At 39.8% G+C, this 21,847-nt stretch overlaps 1 protein-coding gene across 1 annotated transcript in view; it reads right to left on the bottom strand.

Annotated features, from left to right (window-relative positions):
• LOC124718739 (cytoplasmic polyadenylation element-binding protein 1) overlaps positions 1–19,134 on the bottom strand; it is a 59,616-nt gene extending 40,482 nt beyond the window's left edge. The window contains exons 1-5 of the mRNA XM_047244355.1: positions 19,107–19,134; positions 14,515–14,648; positions 14,224–14,315; positions 10,953–11,088; positions 8,297–8,401 (exon numbers count right to left, since the gene is read on the bottom strand). Of these exons, the coding sequence (XP_047100311.1) occupies positions 8,297–8,401; positions 10,953–11,088; positions 14,224–14,315; positions 14,515–14,648; positions 19,107–19,134 (495 nt within the window). The remainder of the gene's footprint in view (positions 1–8,296; positions 8,402–10,952; positions 11,089–14,223; positions 14,316–14,514; positions 14,649–19,106) is intronic.
• Positions 19,135–21,847: the final 2,713 nt, after the last annotated feature.

Raw genomic sequence — 21,847 nt, 5'->3', positions numbered from 1 at the left:
TGCCAGAAGATGAAAATGTGCACTTGAAATTTAGTGAGCAGTTGAAACTAGCCAATAGTGCGGAATGAGACACTTCGATTCTAATAAATTGACTGCCTCAGGAGGAAAGATTGATAAAAGCCACAGTTTCTTAGCAAACTGAGGAAAATAACTTCTTTGTTCTGCAAGGCAATTGTCTGCCAAAAACATGGTAATAAAATCATATCAGAAAACTGAAACTAATAACATATATTAGCCTTCCATAATTATGAGTTTGTATTTTAATTCACTTGATAGCCCCCACAAAGGTGTCGAGGTCGAAATACACTGCTCCATTTATGAAAATGATTTTACCGAGGAATTGCAGCAATTCCCAATTACAATTGTTGCACAAGTGTGAAACACTTGTTCACACAAGTGAATGATTAACTACAAGTGAATGAGTAACTGTGGGATAGGAAAACAAGCAACACCACCTAAATGGCAACTGGACCTAACATAATTCTTACAAAATTCTATCGATGTGAAAGAACTTGCTTCTGTTCTTTTAGCAGGGCACCCCAATTTCCTGAAATGGAAAAATGTGCAGGTTATTCCAGTCTTCAAGAAGGGATGTCTAACTAGCACTAAGTATAGGCCTAAATTGATGACATCAGCCTGTTCTAGAATTTTGGAACATTTTATATTTTTTGGAGACCAGAAATCTCTGTAGGAATCAACATGGATTCTACAAAACACACTCATGAGAACTAGAATACCAAAGCCCAGGTTGATGCTCTGTTTGGGTTTCAGAAAGCATTGAATACAATTCCGCACTGTCACCTAATAAACAAAAAACACATATACCTAATACCACAGAAGATTTCGGACTAGATCGAAAAATTCCTAGCAAACAGAATACAATTTCTTGTTCTTAACAGGGAGAAACTGTCAGAAATGAAAGTAACATGGAGTGTTTATACACACAGTGAACAGTAATGGTTTTATAAATGTCCTAGTGGACAATGTCGGCAGCTCTACATGGCCATTCATTGATTTTGCAATTGTATACAGAGAAGTTACGATGCTATAGAACTGTATGTGAAAGGTCAGAGGATTGATACTTTGCACAGTTGATCCTCAGTTGATGTACTGCACATATATAGTTGGAAACACCTGTTACATTACGATCAAGCATTTTCAGAGTGATCACTGGAAGCTGTTACCCCCCACAAAAGATATAAAAATAAGTGTAATAACGATTTAAAGTAGAACGAGCACTTAAAACTACTGGCAGTCGTTCTGATAGTATTGAATAATCTACTTCTAAATGTGCGTACCTGTTACTCAACAATCCTTCGAACTGGTGAGTAGCTATCACATGTATTATTTCCCAACTGTTTGTTGTTGGTGCACCATATCTCCCATATTACTTAAGCAAAATTAATGACTGAGATAACACTTGCAAGATTTTTCACCATTAAAGACAAAAAAAAATTACACAAATAGTTTAGAGTCATCATTTTTTGCTAAAAACCTTATTCTGAAAACATTTTTATAAAAACAATGTAGAATGAATAAGTCGTTTACTGACAATCTACTTTTGGTTTTAAGCACAATAATAGTTAAAGGGGTTTTGTTTCTATAAGAAAGCTTTTTGTACTGTGAGAATAAACTCAATTACATCAATGTTCATCATCACCGATAAACACAGTCTACTTTTATAATTTAATTTATGTTATCTTTTAATTTGTCAGTTATGTTACACTTCTCCTAACCTAAATACCATCAATCTGTACTGCCAGGAATATTGATTTCTTATGAATTTTTCCTAACAAATCAATGACTACACAAAAAAACTGTCAAATGTCTGCTAACTTTTTTCCTTCTGTATTTCTTATTTTCACGACACTACAAGGACAAGGCACAACATCCAGAGGGAGACCACCTACCAGAGGGCATTCCATACTACTGGATCATGTCACAGACCACAGAAGAAGAAATGCTAGATACGTGACAAACAAAGGCGAATCGACAAATGTCCATGTTACAACTTATCTACTTCACTTCCATCAAAATCTCAGTCCAAGAATACAACACATGAACTTTCAAAAACTTTACCTACACTTCTTTTCCCGAAAGTGAAAAGCGCGAACACAGTGTTGGTAACTGGATCAAACCTGGGTACACTGTTCTGGAAGGTCATTTGCAGGGAAGTTCTGTGACAAATCAGCTACCACATGTTGCCACAAGGGAAATGTTAACTTAGAACCCACTAAGGTTTGTGAAGATCTGGAACCCCTCAGAGCAGAATAATGACAGCAAGAAAATATTAGAGAATTTAACAATGCTCTAGCATTTGCTTAAATTCAAATACGCAACAAGAACCTCTGAACCTACGCACAGAATTCACACGGTCATTATGAGGAGTCAAAACAGTGTTTATTAACTGGCCTTTATCATCATTTGGTAATGGTTGCTTGGACCCCTTGCTTTAATTCATGTCAAATGAGGACTGGTTTCATTTGTCAGGTTATGCAAAATTTCAAAATTGCATATGTAAGCCGCAGAACAACCCACATATTCTGCAACATGAACTTTCCCATTCAGAGAAGATAGGTGTTCGATGTGCACTGTCAGGCATCTGCACCATTGCCCCATATTTTTTTTCCAATTACACCTTAAACAGTGCCAGATATCTAGAGAGATAACTGGCTTTAGCTATGCACAATTAACAGATCCAGAGAAACAGTGCGCAGTATTCCAAACACTAGCAAACACTAGCACATCCAACAAATCCCTGACGACACATTTGCATGTCGAGACCTCTGGTCCCCAAAGTCCCCCAACTTGACATTGTGTTATTTTTATTTACAGAATACTAAAAAGCAATGTGTGTGTGTGTGCTAACAATCCTCACACAGACAGACAGTCTTAAACAGAACATTACTAGAGAAATTAACAGCATCACACCTGCAGCAATACAGCATGTTGCTGGTGAAGTCCTCACACCAAGTTGGCAATTCCTGGATGTCCATGGCCACAGTTTTCAGCATCTGTTATAAGCAGGTAACAACATGCTTTTTAACATTACTATTATCCATTCTTTTTAGTTAGTTCACTGTTACTTGGAATATCGGATGTGAGGTGTACTGGTTTTATGTGGGATACCATACTAGATTCGCTACTGGTAATTCATTTCACCCTGGAACATCCAATGTAGCACCTACAGTCAGTGAGGTGGCTACTCTTTTTTTTTTATCATTGGCGACGGGGCATCAACGGGCAATTAAGTTTTTGTCATCTATTATAAAAGAATCGGTGCACTTCCTACAATATCTTATTCAAACCCACGTTGTGATTCAATGTACTACCCACTGCTTTTCCCATGTGTTGAATCTAGATTGACTGTAGGAAAGCCATATGGTCATGGTCATGCTCACACTATTGTGTTGATAACATACTACAGTATCACTGTCATCATTTTCCAGTTTGATATGATTTTAGTATACTTCGTGCTTCAGATAAATTATTTCAACAATATATTGTTCCGAGTTATGTCAAAGCAGAAGGTTCCAGGTTGGTATTCTTTTGAGCTCCTCCAAAAACAACTTCAGAAAATCCATCACATGTTTGTAACTATTAGCTCTTAATATAGATGCTTAAAAAAGATGGAACAGTTTGGGGAATTACTGTTATTCTTCCTTCAACTTGACAGGTCTTGCAATATGCTTAACAATGAACACACAATGGCCATTGTTGCCCCGCCCCTCCCCTGACTCAGGTTCTATGGTTTTCCATTTAAAACTGGAAGCCTTATTACATGTGCTATGCACTATGCAGTCAGTGGTTGTTTGTGTTACTGAATTTCAAGAGACATGTCCTCCATGCACACATTCTTTTTCAGGATATCAATTGAAGATCAATTAACTTCAGTTGAAGATGTAGACTAATTTGTGAAGAAATTCCAAATGAATTTCTTATCACTGATAATCTGTGGTTTGTACCATACTGCAGATTTATCAGTGGATAATACTGTTATTTAAATCTCTTATAATTGGCCTTCAATCAAACCTGTTAAATATTTGTACAAATAAATGTGAATAGGACAATAGTCTCTCTCTTATGAAGGCAAAATAATTCTGTTTGGTGGAGATTTCCATGAAGTATTACCCATTGTTAGCCACTGTCAAAACTACTATGGTTTCATGTTAAAATTCGTAAGTTGACCCAAAACATGAGGGGTAAATGATCCTGTTTTCACTGAATGGTTACATATATTCGCTAATGGTGACTTAGAAAATCAAACACTAATTCAATGAAGCAATCAAAATTCCTAAACATTGTTTCAGCAATTATGATACTCTTATTACCACCATATTATATGCCACAGATATCAACTAACAAACTATTTTGCAATCCTATTCAATGGTGATTCCATGTCAAAAAAATAATGACTTTTCTACCCCAGTTCTGATTCTATTCCACATGAAGAAATAAAGAATGGTCAACTGTGCCCTGTAAAATTTTTGAACTCTTAATTTCTGCCATTTACCTCCTCATTATCCTAAAAATTGCTATTATTATGTCAATTAGAAATCTTACCACTACGAAGGGATTAATTAATGGTGAAAAATTGGAGGTAACTGTTTTGGCAAGTATATCACTGCTAAATTCATTGACTTGGATAAAATTCTACTCATCCCGTGCATTAAACTCACACCTTCTGATCCAATCGCACCTTTCCAAATGGTAAGGAACAATTCCCAATGAAAATAGCTTCCACTATGACAACTGATAGAGCACAAGGTCAGACGCTTGAAAGAGTCTGATAAAATTCACCAGGACTTGTTTCTTCATATGCACCACTAAGATTATGTGACTTACCAAACGAAAGTGCTGGCAGGTCGATAGACACACAAACATACACACAAAATCCAAGCTTTCGCAACGAACAGTTGCTTCATCAGGAAAGAGGGAAGGAGAGGGAAAGACGAAAGGATGTGCGTTTTAAGGGAGAGGTTAAGGAGTCATTCCAATCCCGGGCGCGGACAGACTTACCTTAGGGGGGAAAAAAGGACAGGTATACACTGTCACTCGCTCCACTTTCTCATCTCCTCAAACCCAGAACCTCCCACAGAAGAACCCCAAAAGTGCCCCACTTGTGACAGGATACTTTCCGGGACTGGATCAGACTCTGAATGTGGCTCTCCAGCAGGGATACGACTTCCTCAAATCCTGCCCTGAAATGAGATCCATCCTTCATGAAATCCTCCCCACTCCACCAAGAGTGTCTTTCTACCGTCCACCTAACCTTCGTAACCTCTTAGTTCATCCCTATGAAATCCCCAAACCACCTTCCCTACCCTTGCAACCGCCCTCAGTGTAAAACCTGTCCCATGCGCCCTCCCACCACCATCTACTCCAGTCCTGTAACCCGGAAGGTGTACACGATCAAAGGCAGAGCCACGTGTGAAAGCACCCACGTGATTTACCAACTGACCTACCTACACTGTGAAGCTTTCTATGTGGGAATGACCAGCAACAAACTGTCCATTCGCATGAATGGACACAGGCAGACAGTGTTTGTTGGTAATGAGGATCACCCTGTGGCTAAACATGCCTTGGTGCACGGCCAGCACATCTTGGCACAGTGTTACACTGTCCGGGTTATCTGGATACTTCCCACTAACACCAACCTATCTGAACTCCGGAGATGGGAACCTGCTCTACAGTATATCCTCTCTTCTCATCCGCCAGGCCTCAATCTCCGCTGATTTCAATTTGCCGCCGCTCATACCTCACCTGTCTTTCAACAACATCTTTGCCTCTGTACTTCCACCTCGACTGACATATCTGCCCAAACTCTTTGCCTTTACAAATGTCTGCTTGTGTCTATGTAAGTGTATGTGTATGTGCAGATGGATATGCGTGCGTGTGCGCGCGCACGCGCGCGAGCGAGTGTATACCTGTCCTTTTTTTCCCCCTAAGGTAAGTCTTTCCGCTCCCGGGATTGGAATGACTCCTTACCCTCTCCCTTAAAACCCACATCCTTTGGCCTTTCCCTCTCCTTCCCTCTTTCCTGATGAGGCAACAGTCTGTTGCGAAAGCTTTAATTTCATGTGTATGTTTGTGTGTCTATCGACCTGCCAGCACAATGTACCAGCGTGACCCAAACACTTTGTTACAGGAAATGTTCAAAATGTCCTCCGTTAGCGGGGATACATGCATCCACCCTCCATCGCATGGAATCCCTGACGGGCTGATTCAGCCCTGGAGAATGGCGTATTGTATCACATCCGTCCACAATACGAGCACGAAGAGTCTCTACATTTGGTACCGGGGTTGTGTAAACGAGAGCTTTCAAATGCCCCCATAAATGAAAGTCAAGAGGGCTGAGGTCAGGAGAGCGTGGATGCCATGGAATTGGTCCGCCTCTACCAATCCATCAGTCACCGAATCTGTTGTTGAGAAGCGTACGAACACTTCGACTGAAATGTGCAGGAGCTCCATCGTGCATGAACCGCATGTTGTGTCGTACTTGTAAAGGCACATGTTCTAGCAGCACAGGTAGAGTATCCCGTATGAAATCATGATAACGTGCTCCATTGAGCGTAGGTGGAACAACATGGGGCCCAATGAAGACATCACCAACAATGCCTGCCCTAATGATCACAGAAAATCTGTGTTGTTGACATGATTGCACAATTGCGTGCGGATTCTCATCAGCCCACACATGTTGATTGTGAAAATTTACAATTTGATCACGCTGGAATGAAACCTCATCCGTAAAGAGAACATTTGCACTGAAATGAGGATTGACACATTGTTGGATGAACCATTCGCAGAAGTGTACCCGTGGAGGACAATCAGCTGCCGATAGTGCCTGCACACACTGTACATGGTGTACATGGTACGGAAGCAACTGGTTCTCCCGTAGCACTTTCCATACAGTGATGTGGTCAACGTTACCTTGTACAGCAGCAACTTCTCTGATGCTGACATTAGGGTTATCGTCAACTGCACGAAGAATTGCCTCGTCCATTGCAGGTGTCCTCGTCGTTCTAGGTCTTCCCCAGTCACGAGTCGTAGGCTGGAATGTTCCGTAATCCCTAAGACACCGATCAATTGCTTCTAACGTCTTCCTGTCGGGACACCTTCGTTCTGGAAATCTGTCTCGATACAAACTTACCGCACCATGGCTATTGTCCCGTGCTAATCTATACATCAAATGGGCATCTGCCAACTCCGCATTTGTAAACATTGCACAGACTGCAAAACCACGTTCGTGATCAACACTAACCTGTTGATGCTACATACTGATGTGCTAGATGCTAGTACTGTAGAGCAATGAGTGTCATGTCAACACAATCACCGAATTCAACATTACCTTCCTTCCATTGGGCCAACTGGTGGTGAATCGACAAAGTACAGCACATACTGACGAAACTAAAATGAGCTTTAACATGGAAATTAAGCGTTTCCGGACACATGTACACGTAACATATTTTCTTTATTTGTGTGTGAGGAATGTTTCCTGAAAGTTTGGCCATACCTTTTTGTAAACACCCTGTATATTCCCCCGATCAATTTCAAACATTTTGATGAGGTTACAACAGACATGGTAAATTTCAGATTTATTTCAGTTTCCCTTAACCTAACTTACTTCTATGTACATCTCCAGGAAAGGATGATCAACACAAAAACTAGATAGATTCAAGTTCACATGGACGCTTACCAGTGATCTTTCATTCTGCGAAACATTCATGACAGAAGGAAAAGGGAGAATGGCACCAGTGCACAAAGTACATTCCACACATCATACACTTCTTTTCATAGCTAAGTAGTTCAGTGCAAATTTTGCTATTTAGTTTAAACTGACAGACGGGCAAGAATGCAATTTAACAAAATATGTGAAAATATCTGTCATTCCTTTGAATTTGCAAATGTATTCACATATTAATTTCAAGACTGTTGAGATAATTGTTTTGTTTTCACACTGTTCACTAGATACAGCTTGCTAAAGGGATAAAATGCATACACAACAAACCATGCACCTTCAAAAAAATCATCCATGATGCAATTACAGACAACTTTGAAGACACATTGAAGAATGAGGAAAGTAATGACAACTTTACTGGTAATGCATTATTGACCTAAGACATGCTGACCATACCACTGGTTACAGGTAACCCAGCAGCAAGGTTTACACACAACAACTTATGCAAATTTTTATGAGAAAGTAACAAGTGAATGAATACAGGTTTTGCCATAAGCTACACCCAACAGCTGGGACAACTTAATGTATGTTTATTGGAGGCATGACTCTTCAACTTACTTGCAGATTATGTTGTTGCTGCTGTAAAAATCTTAGTGATGTCATTTGATCCTGTTGCTGCTGTTCTTGCTGTTGCTCATTTCCTCTGTAGAGGGATAGATAGTTCTGGAAACATAACAAGGGAGATATCTTTTTTCAAAATGCTGCTTCAACAGATTTTGGTAATCAAAGAGAATATAACACTAACTTAGCAAGTGCTAGGAGATAACTGTAGTGTACCCATGAAACTATCAAGACAATATCTGTGTACAAAGAGTGTACCTGAGGGAAATGCTCTTTACAGAATAATATTTTGAGTTTTCCCTGTAAGCTTTTCTGAAAGCTCATACACAGTATACCGTATTTAATCTAAGCCGCACTTTTTTTCCAGTTTTTGCAATCCAAAAAACCGCCTGCAGCTTATAATCGAGTGCAAAGTAAGCGGAAGTTCTCAAAAATGTTTGTAGGTGCCGCCACAACTAACTTCTGCCATCTAATATATGTAGCACTACACAGGCATGCTTTGTAGGCACAAAGATAAATTCTGGCGCCAAAACCTCTGAGTCAGTAAATAAATTTAAAAAAAGTGGAAGACTAGCTTTTTTCTCCACCCCGAGTTTCGAGCACTGCATGTTCATACATTATCCAACTATGTAAATACAAATTCCGTATTTTTCATCTTAGAATGTAGCAGCATTTCACTGTACTACGAAAATCCAACTGGCAAGACTGACTGGGATGGTTGTCAGTATGGCCAACTGAATTTTTTTCCTACCTGTGAGAAGAGATAGGTGCTAATAGGAACTTTTATGAATTGTGAATCACATGCAGTATTCTCTTCAGCATAAGAATAATACGAATATAAACATTTTGCCATGTATTCTTTCGTGTTTGCTGCTATCTCATTTAAATCCTACAAAACTAGAGTGAGACAACAGCAAACTCTGAAGAATATACGTATCATGTCATGTTTATATTCATGTTATTCTTATGCCTAATAGTGATACAGTCAGAAACTAAGCACAGTAATTCACTAGATTTTTAAATCTAAGATGACTAATTTCTGAGCAGAATGTAATGTACTAAAGAGGCGTCTGCAAAGATTTTCAAACGGAGAAACATTTTCACTAAACTCTCGTTCAGAGCTCTATTTTTTTTATTATAAGCGGTGGCAGCACGCACAAAAGCAAGTCTTGCCGCGAGCGGCGATAGGCCATAAACACTCGTTATCAGAATGCGACAAACAATGCACGACACAGTACAGTAATGCATTTTCAGCTTAGAGTGACGTAAACACCTATAACAAAGAATGCCACTTATCAGATCAAAGAAAATAAGCAATCAATTCAAACCAGACGAAGCACGTGAAAAAGGAAGGGTACCCGTATAAATACGGACGGAGCACCTGACGCATAGCAATGGCTACCTGGTAAAGCTGAACTGCTAAGCTTATGACTACTGTAGCTGTATCGTCATTCATTCAACCTACATTGTGTCTCATATTACAATGGACCAACTTTGTTTAGATTTGGAGGTGCGGCCTAAAACTTTTCTCTCCCTTTGAATTTTGAGTCTCAAATTTCAGGTGCGGCTTAGATTCGGGAAAATTTTTTTTCGTTGATTTCGAGTCATTTTTCAGGTGCGGCTTAGATTCGAGGAAATATGGCACTCCCGATTATTTTGGCTAACATGGGGGAGAAGACACACAAGTAACCAAAAAAGAAACATAATCGAGATATTTTCGAAGACGTATTCTTTGTTCAAAAGTTTATCCAAGTTCTGTGTGTAGGTACTGCAGAGGACTTGACATTTTTTTCATACAGAATTTCGCATTTTCCTTACAGCATTAATGCCACTGGACAAACTCCATCTGATCCATATGACCTACAGGACAAACAAGTGTATGTGGCTCAACTCTCAGCCAGGCATTAGAAATCCCATGTACGGCATTTAGAATTGTCAACTACTTCTGGAACGCTACCGAATCATCCTCATCAACTAGTATTCTCAGTAGACCAGCCCAGTAGCACCATTTTATTGAAACAATTATTTCTTCGGTTGTATAATGCCAGTCACATAAGGAAGTAAGAACTTAGTTACAATGAGACCACCATCTGATACAAGAATACTATCAAGATGTGAACACGAGTTATCAAGCAACAGAACAGCCTCTGTGGTGATAATCTTTCTTCCAGAAATCAGTGAACGGAGTACATATTTGATATGGCTAATATTGTACATCTATTTTGCATACATTGTCAACATAATAGGGGGAAAAGTTACATGAGTGTAATATAACACAACAAATTACAAAATTCACAATACTTTTGAACATACTTTGCATACTGGAGTTATCAAAAAGACAAGTTAAAAGTACGAAAAAATGGTACTCAGAAAAGAGCAAAATGTTCTATTTAAAGTTTAAAGGAGAGGAAATAGCCAGGAGGATACTTCACAGTAATCTTTATGATAAGATCAAAATTTAGCAGGTACGTATGATTGTTACCTTTCAGTTCCTGTTTTTCAAATATGTTTTTTCCATAACAGAAAATAAACTGCTTCATATTGTATTCAAAGTAGTAACTGAGATCATCTTTAATAATGTCTACACACTAAGTTTTACTGTTTTTAGAACATGTGTGCGCCTTTATTGATTTTCTACTCTTTGAGCACTTACTATGAGATTAGCTAAGCTTCCAGCATCAACACTGTTGGGGTTCAGATCGGAATCAACGGGGGAGTTTGAGGTAGAGCCACTGTTGTTGGAGGCTGGTAACAGAGACTGATCCACTCCTGTTGGGCTCCCACAGTCACTGGAAAAAATAATGCATTTGGTGGTATTTATAAAGCAAGGATTATTTATGAACAATTACATCTACACACCTGTGACCCCACACAAAAAGTAAAATCTCCATGAAGTAGTTACTTGCCTGCAGGATTTAGTCAAATGTTTAGAGTGCAGAAAACCAACAGTTAAAAATTCTTGTTCAATTTTTTTATATATTTCAGATGTCAGTTCACATGAAAAAATATATTAAGGATCACTTACTTGTTTTAGGTCAGAGACAGAAGCAAAGTGTTAACATTTAATATGTAATTGAGAAGGGAAAAATGCTATATTTTCCATTTCTCCACATTTTACTACAACACAGTACATTGATTTCCATGTAAAATGTATTTTTGTAAGGGCATTGAAAATCTACACAGAAAGAATTTCTCTAAGCATATCTCACATTACCTAAATGACCCTTCTCCAAAATGATGGATTGGAAGAGGTGCAGCAGATGAATGTTTCTAAGCATGTCTGATGTTTCCTGAATGACACGATTATAGGATGTTGGATTGGAAGAAGCGGAGGAGGAGGAGGAGGAGGAGGAGGAGGAGGAGGAGGAGGAGGAGGAGGAGCAGCAGAAAATGAATATCACCGATGAGCTCCCAGGTCTCCAGATATCATACCTTGTGACTTATCTGTGGGGTTATGTGAAAGACTGCGTTTTTATCTGCCCCTGACTGACACTGTTTAAAGGCTGTGACATCACATTGTTGAATCTCTGAGTTCGATAACAAGAGACCAGCTGCTTCTTGTATGGCAGGGAATGAGCCGCTGTTTTGATATCTGTTGTGTAACGCATGGTGCTCACATACAATGCATAAAAATTTGAACTTTTCTCTTTCCAGGAACATTGGAATTGTGTTGCTATCTTATGTAATTTGGAAGCAATGAGTGTTTGAAATCTGTTCCTTCTGAGTAGCCCTATATACTCAAACTGATTACAGCAAAATCCAACATGGCCTTCCCCAAATTCTGCTTGTGACGTATGTGTGACTTATGACAGCAAGGCTGAAGAGAGCCTTCAGGAGGGCTGCGAGAGCTACCTGTTTGACAAATGTCAGTCGTTATCAACAGTTCCAGAAACTGTCAATACTTAAATTTGTGTGGAAAATATTTGAAATGCATCCTGGTAATTTAAATTATGTAATTCATTACTGAGAAATGCATTTTAATGTATACTTTGTTGAAGCTGCTCTTCAGATCCTTTAACTATGAGCTGCAGCTGTGCTGTGATTTACAGTATCCTACCAATGAACTTGTCGACAACGGAAACTCGTTACAAATTAATAATGCAGCCCACCATACAACATTCCTGACATGTGTTGAACCCATACACTACAAAGTGTACAAAGAAATGCAACATGAAGAGTTGTAAGTGACTCTTGGAAGCCCGTCATAAAAATGCTGGCTAGTGTTGCTGCCTCTGGATCATAGGGTCCCAGGTTTGATTCCCGGCCACGTTGGGGATTTTCTATGCCTATAGACTGGGTGTCGTCGTCATCATGACAGTGGCCAGATTGCACTGTGTAAAAAACTGGACTGTGTAAAAATTGTGACTACGTATGGGCACTGATGGCCGCACAGCTGAGCACCCCACAAACCAATCGTCGTCACCACCACCACCACCACCACCACCACCACCACCACCAAAATGATGGCAAACTTATGTGGCAGCTGCTTCAACAGACACTAATGACAACTCAAAATTCTACCTACAAAGTTCAAGATATAGTAGTAAGCGAGGAATCTGGAAACACACTACACCAAATGAGGTACGCCTACTGCAAAGGCAGGATTAGTGTAGATATAGTGCACAGAGATATTTAACCAGGCATCCTTCCCACATTTTGTATGAGAATGGAAATGGAATAGCAAGAAGCCTTAATACAAAATTGGAAGTAACCTCTGCCATACACTTCACAGTTTTTTGCAGAGCAAGGATGTAGATGTTAAAGCTATTTCCGATTAAGAATATTTATTGTATTTTCAGAACTGTGGTCCATCTATGCAATGAAGTTGGAGGCTTTTTGTTTTGTGCCATGTGTGTCACTGCTTTTTAGTTGAGAACGATCTCCATGGTCAATAATGTGTGTTAAGTGCACAGTAACTGTTATATAATCATAATCATTACAGGAGTGTTACTACATTAATGTTTTTAGTCTATTCATAGTGCCAGTCTTTCAATCAACAAAATTGACTGAAGTTTTGAAGTTTCTCTTACAGCTGCGATCTTTAGCTGATTGTGAAATAATACTTCAAAGACTGATGCTTCTAAGCATAAAATAATTATATGATTTTGTAGAATACATATTCAAATAATTCTTTAGCATAAACAATCCGGACAAAAATTAAAATACATGTTATTTATCATTGTGTGTACGTTCTACCAGTGGTAAGGCAGAAGTTAGTAAAGGTAATATTAAAAGTTTTGTGCTATTGCAGCTGAACATTGGTGATCCTATCAGATTAACAAAAAATGCTTCAAGGGCCACACTGGCAAACTAACGGAATTTAATCATAGTCAAATGAACACAATGAATAGACATTTTAAATGCTGTCTGCAAGGAACAGTTATGTTGTTTCAGTTCTGGCCTACTTCACGTTATAATGAGAAGAGTGTTTCCACCTTCAATAAGGCAGATTCTACAGATTTGATTGACAGATGCCTGCAATACCTACTACAGCATTAAACTCTATGCAACATGACAAGAGTCTATGTCCATCATCCAATTGATGCAAAGACTAGAAGTTATATAACAGTGTCACATCAAAGGGCTTCCACAATACATACGCGATATATTTACATTTTCAGGAACTGCTTAATTTATTTCAGTGTATTGAAAAGCCATTTTTATTTATGCAGTAAAATTTCAGCCTTCACACAATTTATTTTCTGTACATTTGCAGTTCACTAGTGAACTACATTCACATGCATTTCAAATATTCTGACAAGAAAATCAAGCTATGTGCATACCATCTACCTCATAGAAAAAAACTTCACGACTTTAAAACATGTAAAAACCCTACTGACTTGTACAGTAACTACTGATGTTAAGTGTAGTACATTACAGTAACTTTTTGTCCAGGGTTTCTATCAACATCATAGTGTTTTTACCTGTACGCTGGGGAACTTCTGAAGGCACACGGGTTGTGAAGTGGTGTGTGGAATCCGGATGCATCCATCATGTCCAGATAATGTGGTTCTTCCTGCAAGAGCGTGGAAGATGTTCAACTTTGTGAAGAAGCGATTAGAAATAACGTTTAACAACAGTACCCGACACAGAACTTATGGCAACTTAGTTAATGCTATTCCCTGATAAAACTTGTCTGGTGTAGGTAAAAACAAAGACACTGTCATGATACACTGCGCAATCAGACGTAAATTATGCATGACGTCGGTCTTTACCTGGAAGAACCTCGAATTTTGTGATGGGTCGTACAACTGAGGAGATGGGGAATTCAGGCTGCTATTACTTCCCAAGAGCGTTCCTCTTGGCACATTAAGACCCAGTAAGTCTGTAATTGACATTGAGGTTTCACCTGCAAAATAAATTTAACAGTATTAAATATACACGTCGAGTTCACAATGCGTTGGCTTATTTATTTTGCATCGACCAACAATCGCTTAGCTACTACAATGGAAATTGTTCTCTAACAAATATGGCAATTGGATTAAAATCTACCATTACGTATTGTTATGAGGAACGGCACAGATTCAAAAATAATCGAGGAATACTTTTCACTACGTAGCTTAAGAATTTGTTACGTCTGCACCAAGAAAAAAAAAAACATTATCAACCGCGGTATTAATACATGTTGCTGTATAATAAGACAACGTTGGCTGAAGAGTTACCCACTTAGTCAATCATTACTCTGGTATGTAGTATTTCTCCGGTGAAATAAGACACTTTAGTTTCGTTCTCTAGACGCAATGCAACGAAAGGCTTTCGTCTACAATTACAGCTCATAGTTAATGTAATATTTAATAGCGAAGGCATCTCTGAGTAAAAGTTTGCACCCAGTCAGTTGACACTGAAGGTTCTCAGAAATAATCGCTGACGCCGACTGGAAAACCTGTGATACAGGAGATAACAGGTTTTACATTTATCAATAATCACTGCCGCTTGCTGAATTCTTAGAGTACAATGTCAAGTAATCCCAGCACTAATTTACGACTAGATCCAGCTGAGTTTTTCTGTCCTCTAAAACGGCTGCTTAAATGGTAACTTCCAGGTTCTCTCTCATTGAGAACTTTAAATTTAAATCACATTTCACATCACTTTCGGAAGGGAATGAGACTCATGCAAACGTTAACGTAGCTTCTCGTCATGATTCTTCGGTCCTGCAAACCAACACATTTTTTGCTACATACCTGAGTGGTAGTTTTTTTATTCCAACTCGCCGCCTTTTGCCGCTAGTGGTCACAGGCCAACTGAGTGACTTCACGTTAGCCTCGCAACTGGTGGCCGCATTTAACTCTTTCCCACTACGCGAACCTACATTCTCGGAGCTGTCAAAGCAATCGTAAACCTGAGATACAACATCTTACGTTGCTCTCGTGTATGACATATCCATGATCATATCACAGGAACATTTGTCTTACCACACCCAAAGTGCGAAGTGTATTTAGGTATGTGCAGAGAGCTGCTACTCATTATCTTCGCTTGTTGTTCTAAACATCCGAAATTTCAACTATTTAGACCGGCGTCATAAGCAGAATCATGTCACAGAATTTATACTATCGGTCTAGCATTTTTATCTCCGATTACATCAACCCGCGTGTTTTAGATTAAACAATTTTTGTAGGCCAAGTTAGTATTTAATCCTCTTTACAATACCGTTGGAAACTTGGCGAACATAAATAAGGATGTTATCTATCCATTTATTACAAACCACCTGTGCATCATAGAGAACGAATTTTGATTTTGTAACAATTTTTGCGATTTAATTATAATCGGAGCTGCCTCTTGCGAGCGATTTCATTCCGTAAGAGCAAAGATTTTGTTAATTACCCCTGGAGGAAAGGGTATATATAGGTCCTGCAGTTTATGGAAGACTATCGTAAGATAGAGCCTATGAAAAAACTGACAAGCAGTTGCTCATCTTTTGCCGATTGTTGTACGCAGAGATAGTACCTTAAGTTACCAGTAATGATGAAGGCAATATTTTTGGAAACATTTAAGAAATAAGGTGTAAGACATCTTATGATGTCAAGTCGCTGTTGCACTGTCCGATGCATTTTGTTTTTGAGTGTCTTCTTTGGTCTATTACTTTTGGCACATGTAAATAAAAGGTAAGAATTCGATTAATGAAAATTCACAACCTGCGTCTGTATGGATTCAAAATATTCTGGGGCTGAGCAACCTCTACAATATTGCGGACGGTGTATTCATATATAGGTCCTGCAGTTTATGGAAGACTATCATAAGATAGAGCCTATGAAAAAACTGACAGGCAGTTGCTCATCTTTTGCCGATTGTTGTACGCAGAGATAGTACCTTAAGTTACCAGTAATGATGTAGGCAATATTTTTGGAAACATTTAAGAAATAAGGTGTAAGACGTCTTTAAAGAGTTTTAATGGTTGTAGGATAAAACAGACGTTGAATTTAAGAGCACGAGGATGTGGCTGCTTGACTTTCAGAGCGATGCATATCATTAGTACCAACATGAGCCACTGTCTGCAGTTGGCTGCTCTCTATGTCCTTCATGCCATCCAGAAGCACCCATTCCACATCTGGCATGACTGCTCCCGGGATGCACACAGAGTGCAGACTGGATTTTTTTGCCGTTATTGCCAGTGTTTTTCTTTTATTAAATGACTATCTACATGAGGGATTACCAGTAACAGAATGAACACGTACCTGTACATATACACAAGGAATAAGTTTTCAGTAGAAAGGGCAAATTCGGTACGGATTTTCTCCAGAATTTTTCCAATCTTAAGTTGTTATTGTTCATAACATGACACCCGTCATGCTTGCGTCGTCCGACTTTAGCGTATATCCATTCTTCGTAGGCAACAGCTTAAGAATATGTCAGAGGCCAACTGCAAGAGACCATGTTACACTAGAATCATATGAAGGGTACTGAAATGTACCTAAGATGTACGTCTACTAACATAAATTTTGAATTCCGAAAATTATTTTAAAAACGATACGGGATAGGCGTGTGCAACAGGAGTAATTAAATGAAGTGGAAAAACCAATGATAAAATAACTTATCGAAAGTCGAGACGACGTCGAGTGTATTAGAATACGTGCGAGCGTAATAAAACATGGCTCTACAGAAAGCTGTTCTATAAAATGAAATGTTTCGTAAAAATTTAAGCTGTATTCGAAAGTTCCTACCTAAATATCACCTGGTAAACCGGAGCGTTTTGAAAATACTCAATACAATTTTTGATACGACCTTATTTAAATGTGATTGGTCCGAGTTAAGGGGCAGACCGACAGATAGCAGCCTAACGTAGGCTTCGGGCTACGATTCGTCACCGCAGCCAGTTATTTCGCGCGTTAGGCGCAACAAGCGCTAATACTGTTCCTTATTACAGTGTCGCCAACTTTCGTTCGTTCCGTATTAATACTTAACTCTCTTCAGAAACTGGACAGACGTAGTATATCATTTAGTCATTTATACTCAAATGGTTCTAAAACATAAATTGACTTCGACATGATTTGTGATTTTCACTTTTCTGGCCTGGTGGTGATAAATTACAGGAAGTTTCAGCTTTTTCAGGCATTCACAAAACACAGAAGAGGGGAGTAATCACATTGAGAATGTTATTCAGACTACTTGTCGAAATACTGTGTGTGTCCCGAATATAAAATTTAAACGGGAATTGCTTTCAGCTGAGTCTCACCGATGCACCCAACCACGAACTCTATATACTCAGCTGCCTATATAGCTATAGAGTCACGAACGGATCAGGTTGGGGGGAGGCGTCAAAAAATTTTAATATCGTTCCAAAAGGACGAATTAGACAAGGCAATGAAACTTTTTATATGAGTGGAGTAGTGTGAGAATAGGACACATCACTCATAAAATCTAGTGCTTCACCAGAAATTATTTACGTAATTGTGGAAGAGATGGCAAATGAAGCGCTGAATTTCGTCACCTTGGGTTCGTCTTTCAAAACAGCAAGACTTACTAGTGGCAGCGTCGCCAACTGAACTACTTCGCTGTGCCCACAGAGCACTTTTAAATGTTCCCCGTCAGCCAACAGAAGCTAAAAACTTTATACGAAAGCATTATGAAAGGCAATGCGTCTTTTTTTTATTCTGTTCTCAATATCGGTTTGGTATTACACGTAATGCACATTCCTAAGTCGATTTTCTCGCTTCGCATACGCAAGTTTCAATCACCTGCCGCTAGAGGGCTCCAAATGGTACTTTCAACTTTGTATCAGGACGGCGTCTAACGTAACTATATTAGTGCGGGAAAAGCAGCGTACTGCAATCGAGTTTCACAAATTGTAAGAATTCCTCCACACACGGAATACCTCTCCTTCAGCATAACAATGCCAGACCACACACGAGCGCCGCGACATCTACAACAATTCGACGCCTTGTGTTCACTGTCATCGATCACCCTCCACGAGTCCCGACCTGCCCCATGCGATTTTGATCCGATTCCAAAGCTTAAACAACATCTTCGAGGAATTCAGTTTGATGGTGATGAAGCAATGCATGCAGAGGTAGAGGTAGACTGTGGCTGTGTCAACCAAGTAACGCCTTCTAGTGACGGTATCAACAAAATGGTCTCTCGCTAGGTGTGACTACGTTGAGAAAAATTTATAGGCATGAAGAATAAAGATGAACAATGTTAATAAAAACTTACTTTAAAAAGCTTAAATAGTTTTCACATAAATTCAGAGTCAGTACTTTTCAACACACACACGTAACATATAAGCAAAAGGTAACTGTCAGCATACGATGGTCTATAGTAGTATCGCTGAGAAAAACAGTTTCGCTTCTGTTTCACCGACTGATGTCCATACCTGGTTCTGATCTTACAGGCGTATACATGTCAGAAAGATGTATGAGTCAGTGTGATGTGTGAAAATAAGGCGTCGTCGTCATGGATAAATGACCTCGTGAAAAAGGCTGGCTATGTCTGAAAAACGCAAGAAAGAGCAGGAGGGGGGAGGGAGGGAGGCAACGCTTGAAACCTCAAAACTACAAGACGAATTTTCATGGGATTTTCAGAGTTAACTTGAGTTAGCTTGAGGCGACGTACAGACTTTATTACATCAAAATCTGATGACTGAAATAAAAGCTATCGTTATTTAAACTTTCATCGAAAGGCACCATGTCTGTCCGAACACACTGGTTTCCAAATCCATAAGTGGGGCACAAAAAGGAAAGTTTTCGTCTAAAGGTAGCGCAGTCCAGAACCAGGATGCTGATCAGGCTAAAATACCGTGACCTCCTTCGTGAAAGAAGTCCCCTAACTGTCTGCTGAAAATGCTCGTAAGACAGTAATCTTTGACCGTTCGACGCCTTTTTATAAAGGACCGAATGCGTGATAATCGCATGGGGAGAGATCAGGGACTACAGCGCAGGTGCTCGAGTTGTTTCCCACTTGAACTGGCGTAACTACTGCATTGCTACATCAGCGATATGGGTGCGCGACTTATCATGAAGCAGTAGTATCGATTCCACAATGGTGATTTTCGACGGATATGCTGCCCCATACACTTTCTTCATTCTCCGATGGATGTCGACCGTTGTTTGTCTTTCGGCAGCCAACGAAAGAACAATAGCGCGCTGGTCCTGCTTGGATGTATTTGACAATAACGTCGCCGTATTTCACATTGCCACATTTACTGTGTCACACCGCAAGGACACGAATACCACGCAAATCCCTTGCTCCATGTCCGTGTTTATATACCCGCATCGGAATTGCGCTACATTGCATATATGAGGGACGGTCGAAAAGTTTCTAGCCCGAGATAATTACCGTAATGTCTCGTACAAACACCACCACTTTTATGGTGACCTTTTGTGAGTATGGAAGTCGAATTTCGCGGCTGCAGCTTAGTTTTGTCTCTAGGATGCGTTGTATACCGTCGTGTAAGCAAAATGGCGAATATGGAGAGAATCAAGTACCGTGCTGTGATTTAATATCTTTATTTGAAGGGAATGGCGACCAATGTGGAATAGACTTAGGGACAGTGCTCCGTCTAATGCAACTGTGAGAAACTCTGTGCGTCCGACTTCTAACGTGGAAGAACGAGTGTGGGAGACGCGCCAAGGAGCGAAACAGTAGCTCTAATTCATGATACGACTTTGCATGATCGTCTAGCAACGTTGCAGCACATTGACACCACATTTGGAATCTCCCATGGGCGTGCTGATGACATTATTGTGGCTATTGGGAATACGGAAAATTTGATCTCGGTGGGTCCCGAAAGACTTGAATGCAGATCAGAGACGGGAGTGTGGGCAGTGTTGTGAAGAAATCGTCCGCCAATTTGAAGGGGATGAAGACTGCTTTCTTGGAAGTATGTGACAATGGACGAAAAGTGGGTTCACCACATTTTGATGCTGAGAGAGAACACCACTCACAACAATGGAAACATCCTTTCTCTCCTATCTCAAAAAAATTCCGTGTGCAGAAATCAGCCACGGATGCAGAAAGGGTGATTATGGTGGATTACTTGCAAATGGTCGTAACTATCAATGCATCATACTATCGCACCCTCCTGCGCCGTTTGAGAGAAAGGATAAACGAAACAAGGCGCGGAAAATTGGTGCGCGGAGTTCTTTTGCATCAGGACAACGCACCGGCGGACAAAGCCCTCGCAACACAGGAAACTCTGCGTGACGGCGGATCGAGTTGTTACGTCATCCACCGTGTTTTCCAGTTTTGGCTCCATCAGAACCTTTTCTTTTCCCAATCCTAAAAGAGACCTCAAAGAACGACGATTTGACAATGATGATGCAGTGAACGCTTGGTTGGACTCTAAGACCTTTTATTTGTATGGTTTGCAGAAGTTACCTGAGAGTGCCTGCAAGTGTGTTCGTGTACACGGGTGTTTTCCTGAAAGACAAGTTGGTATTATGAAGTTAATTTGTTACGCTAGAAACTTTTCGACCTCCTCCCTCCTCTCTCCCCCTCTGCCTCCCCCCCCCCCCCCCTTACAAACAAACCAATGAAGTAATGAACTTTGTAAGCACATAGAAGAATTAGAATACAGTAAACTTGGCCACTGTTTCTATTTTTCGATACAGTGTATCGATACGTGGAACTGTTTCAGTGTTTCGGAACGGCTACGGTTCACTGTTTCGAAACAGTGGTGTTTCAATCCACCCCTGTCTCGGATAACGGCCACATTCGGTCTCGAGCCACACACAGAAACTGTATCGTTGTTTCAAAATAAAGCTGTTTCAGTCCACCAGTGCTTGGAACGGACTAATTGTATCGAAACAGTGATGTTTCATTCCCCTCTGTGTCGGACGAGATTTGGGCTCGGCACAGGTACTGAAACATTTAACATACCACTTCGTGAAACACTTTCAAGAGTGTCAAAATCTTTGTGACAAACAATAGCATGAAGCTTAAGATATCCGAAAATAAAGCTTCGTTTCTAGCTGACTGTCATATTCCGAAATGGCGTAATATCTGCTTTGTAAACACTAACCAAGCAATAAAACAACGCATACTAATCACATTCAAAATAATAAATATGTGAAAATCATTCAGTTAAATTACACTTACGCTTCTCTGTTCATGTAC

Source organism: Schistocerca piceifrons, chromosome 10 (genome assembly GCF_021461385.2).
Source record: "Schistocerca piceifrons isolate TAMUIC-IGC-003096 chromosome 10, iqSchPice1.1, whole genome shotgun sequence".
NCBI classification, from domain to species: domain Eukaryota; kingdom Metazoa; phylum Arthropoda; class Insecta; order Orthoptera; family Acrididae; genus Schistocerca; species Schistocerca piceifrons.
This window is presented reverse-complemented; position numbering and strand designations above follow the sequence as displayed.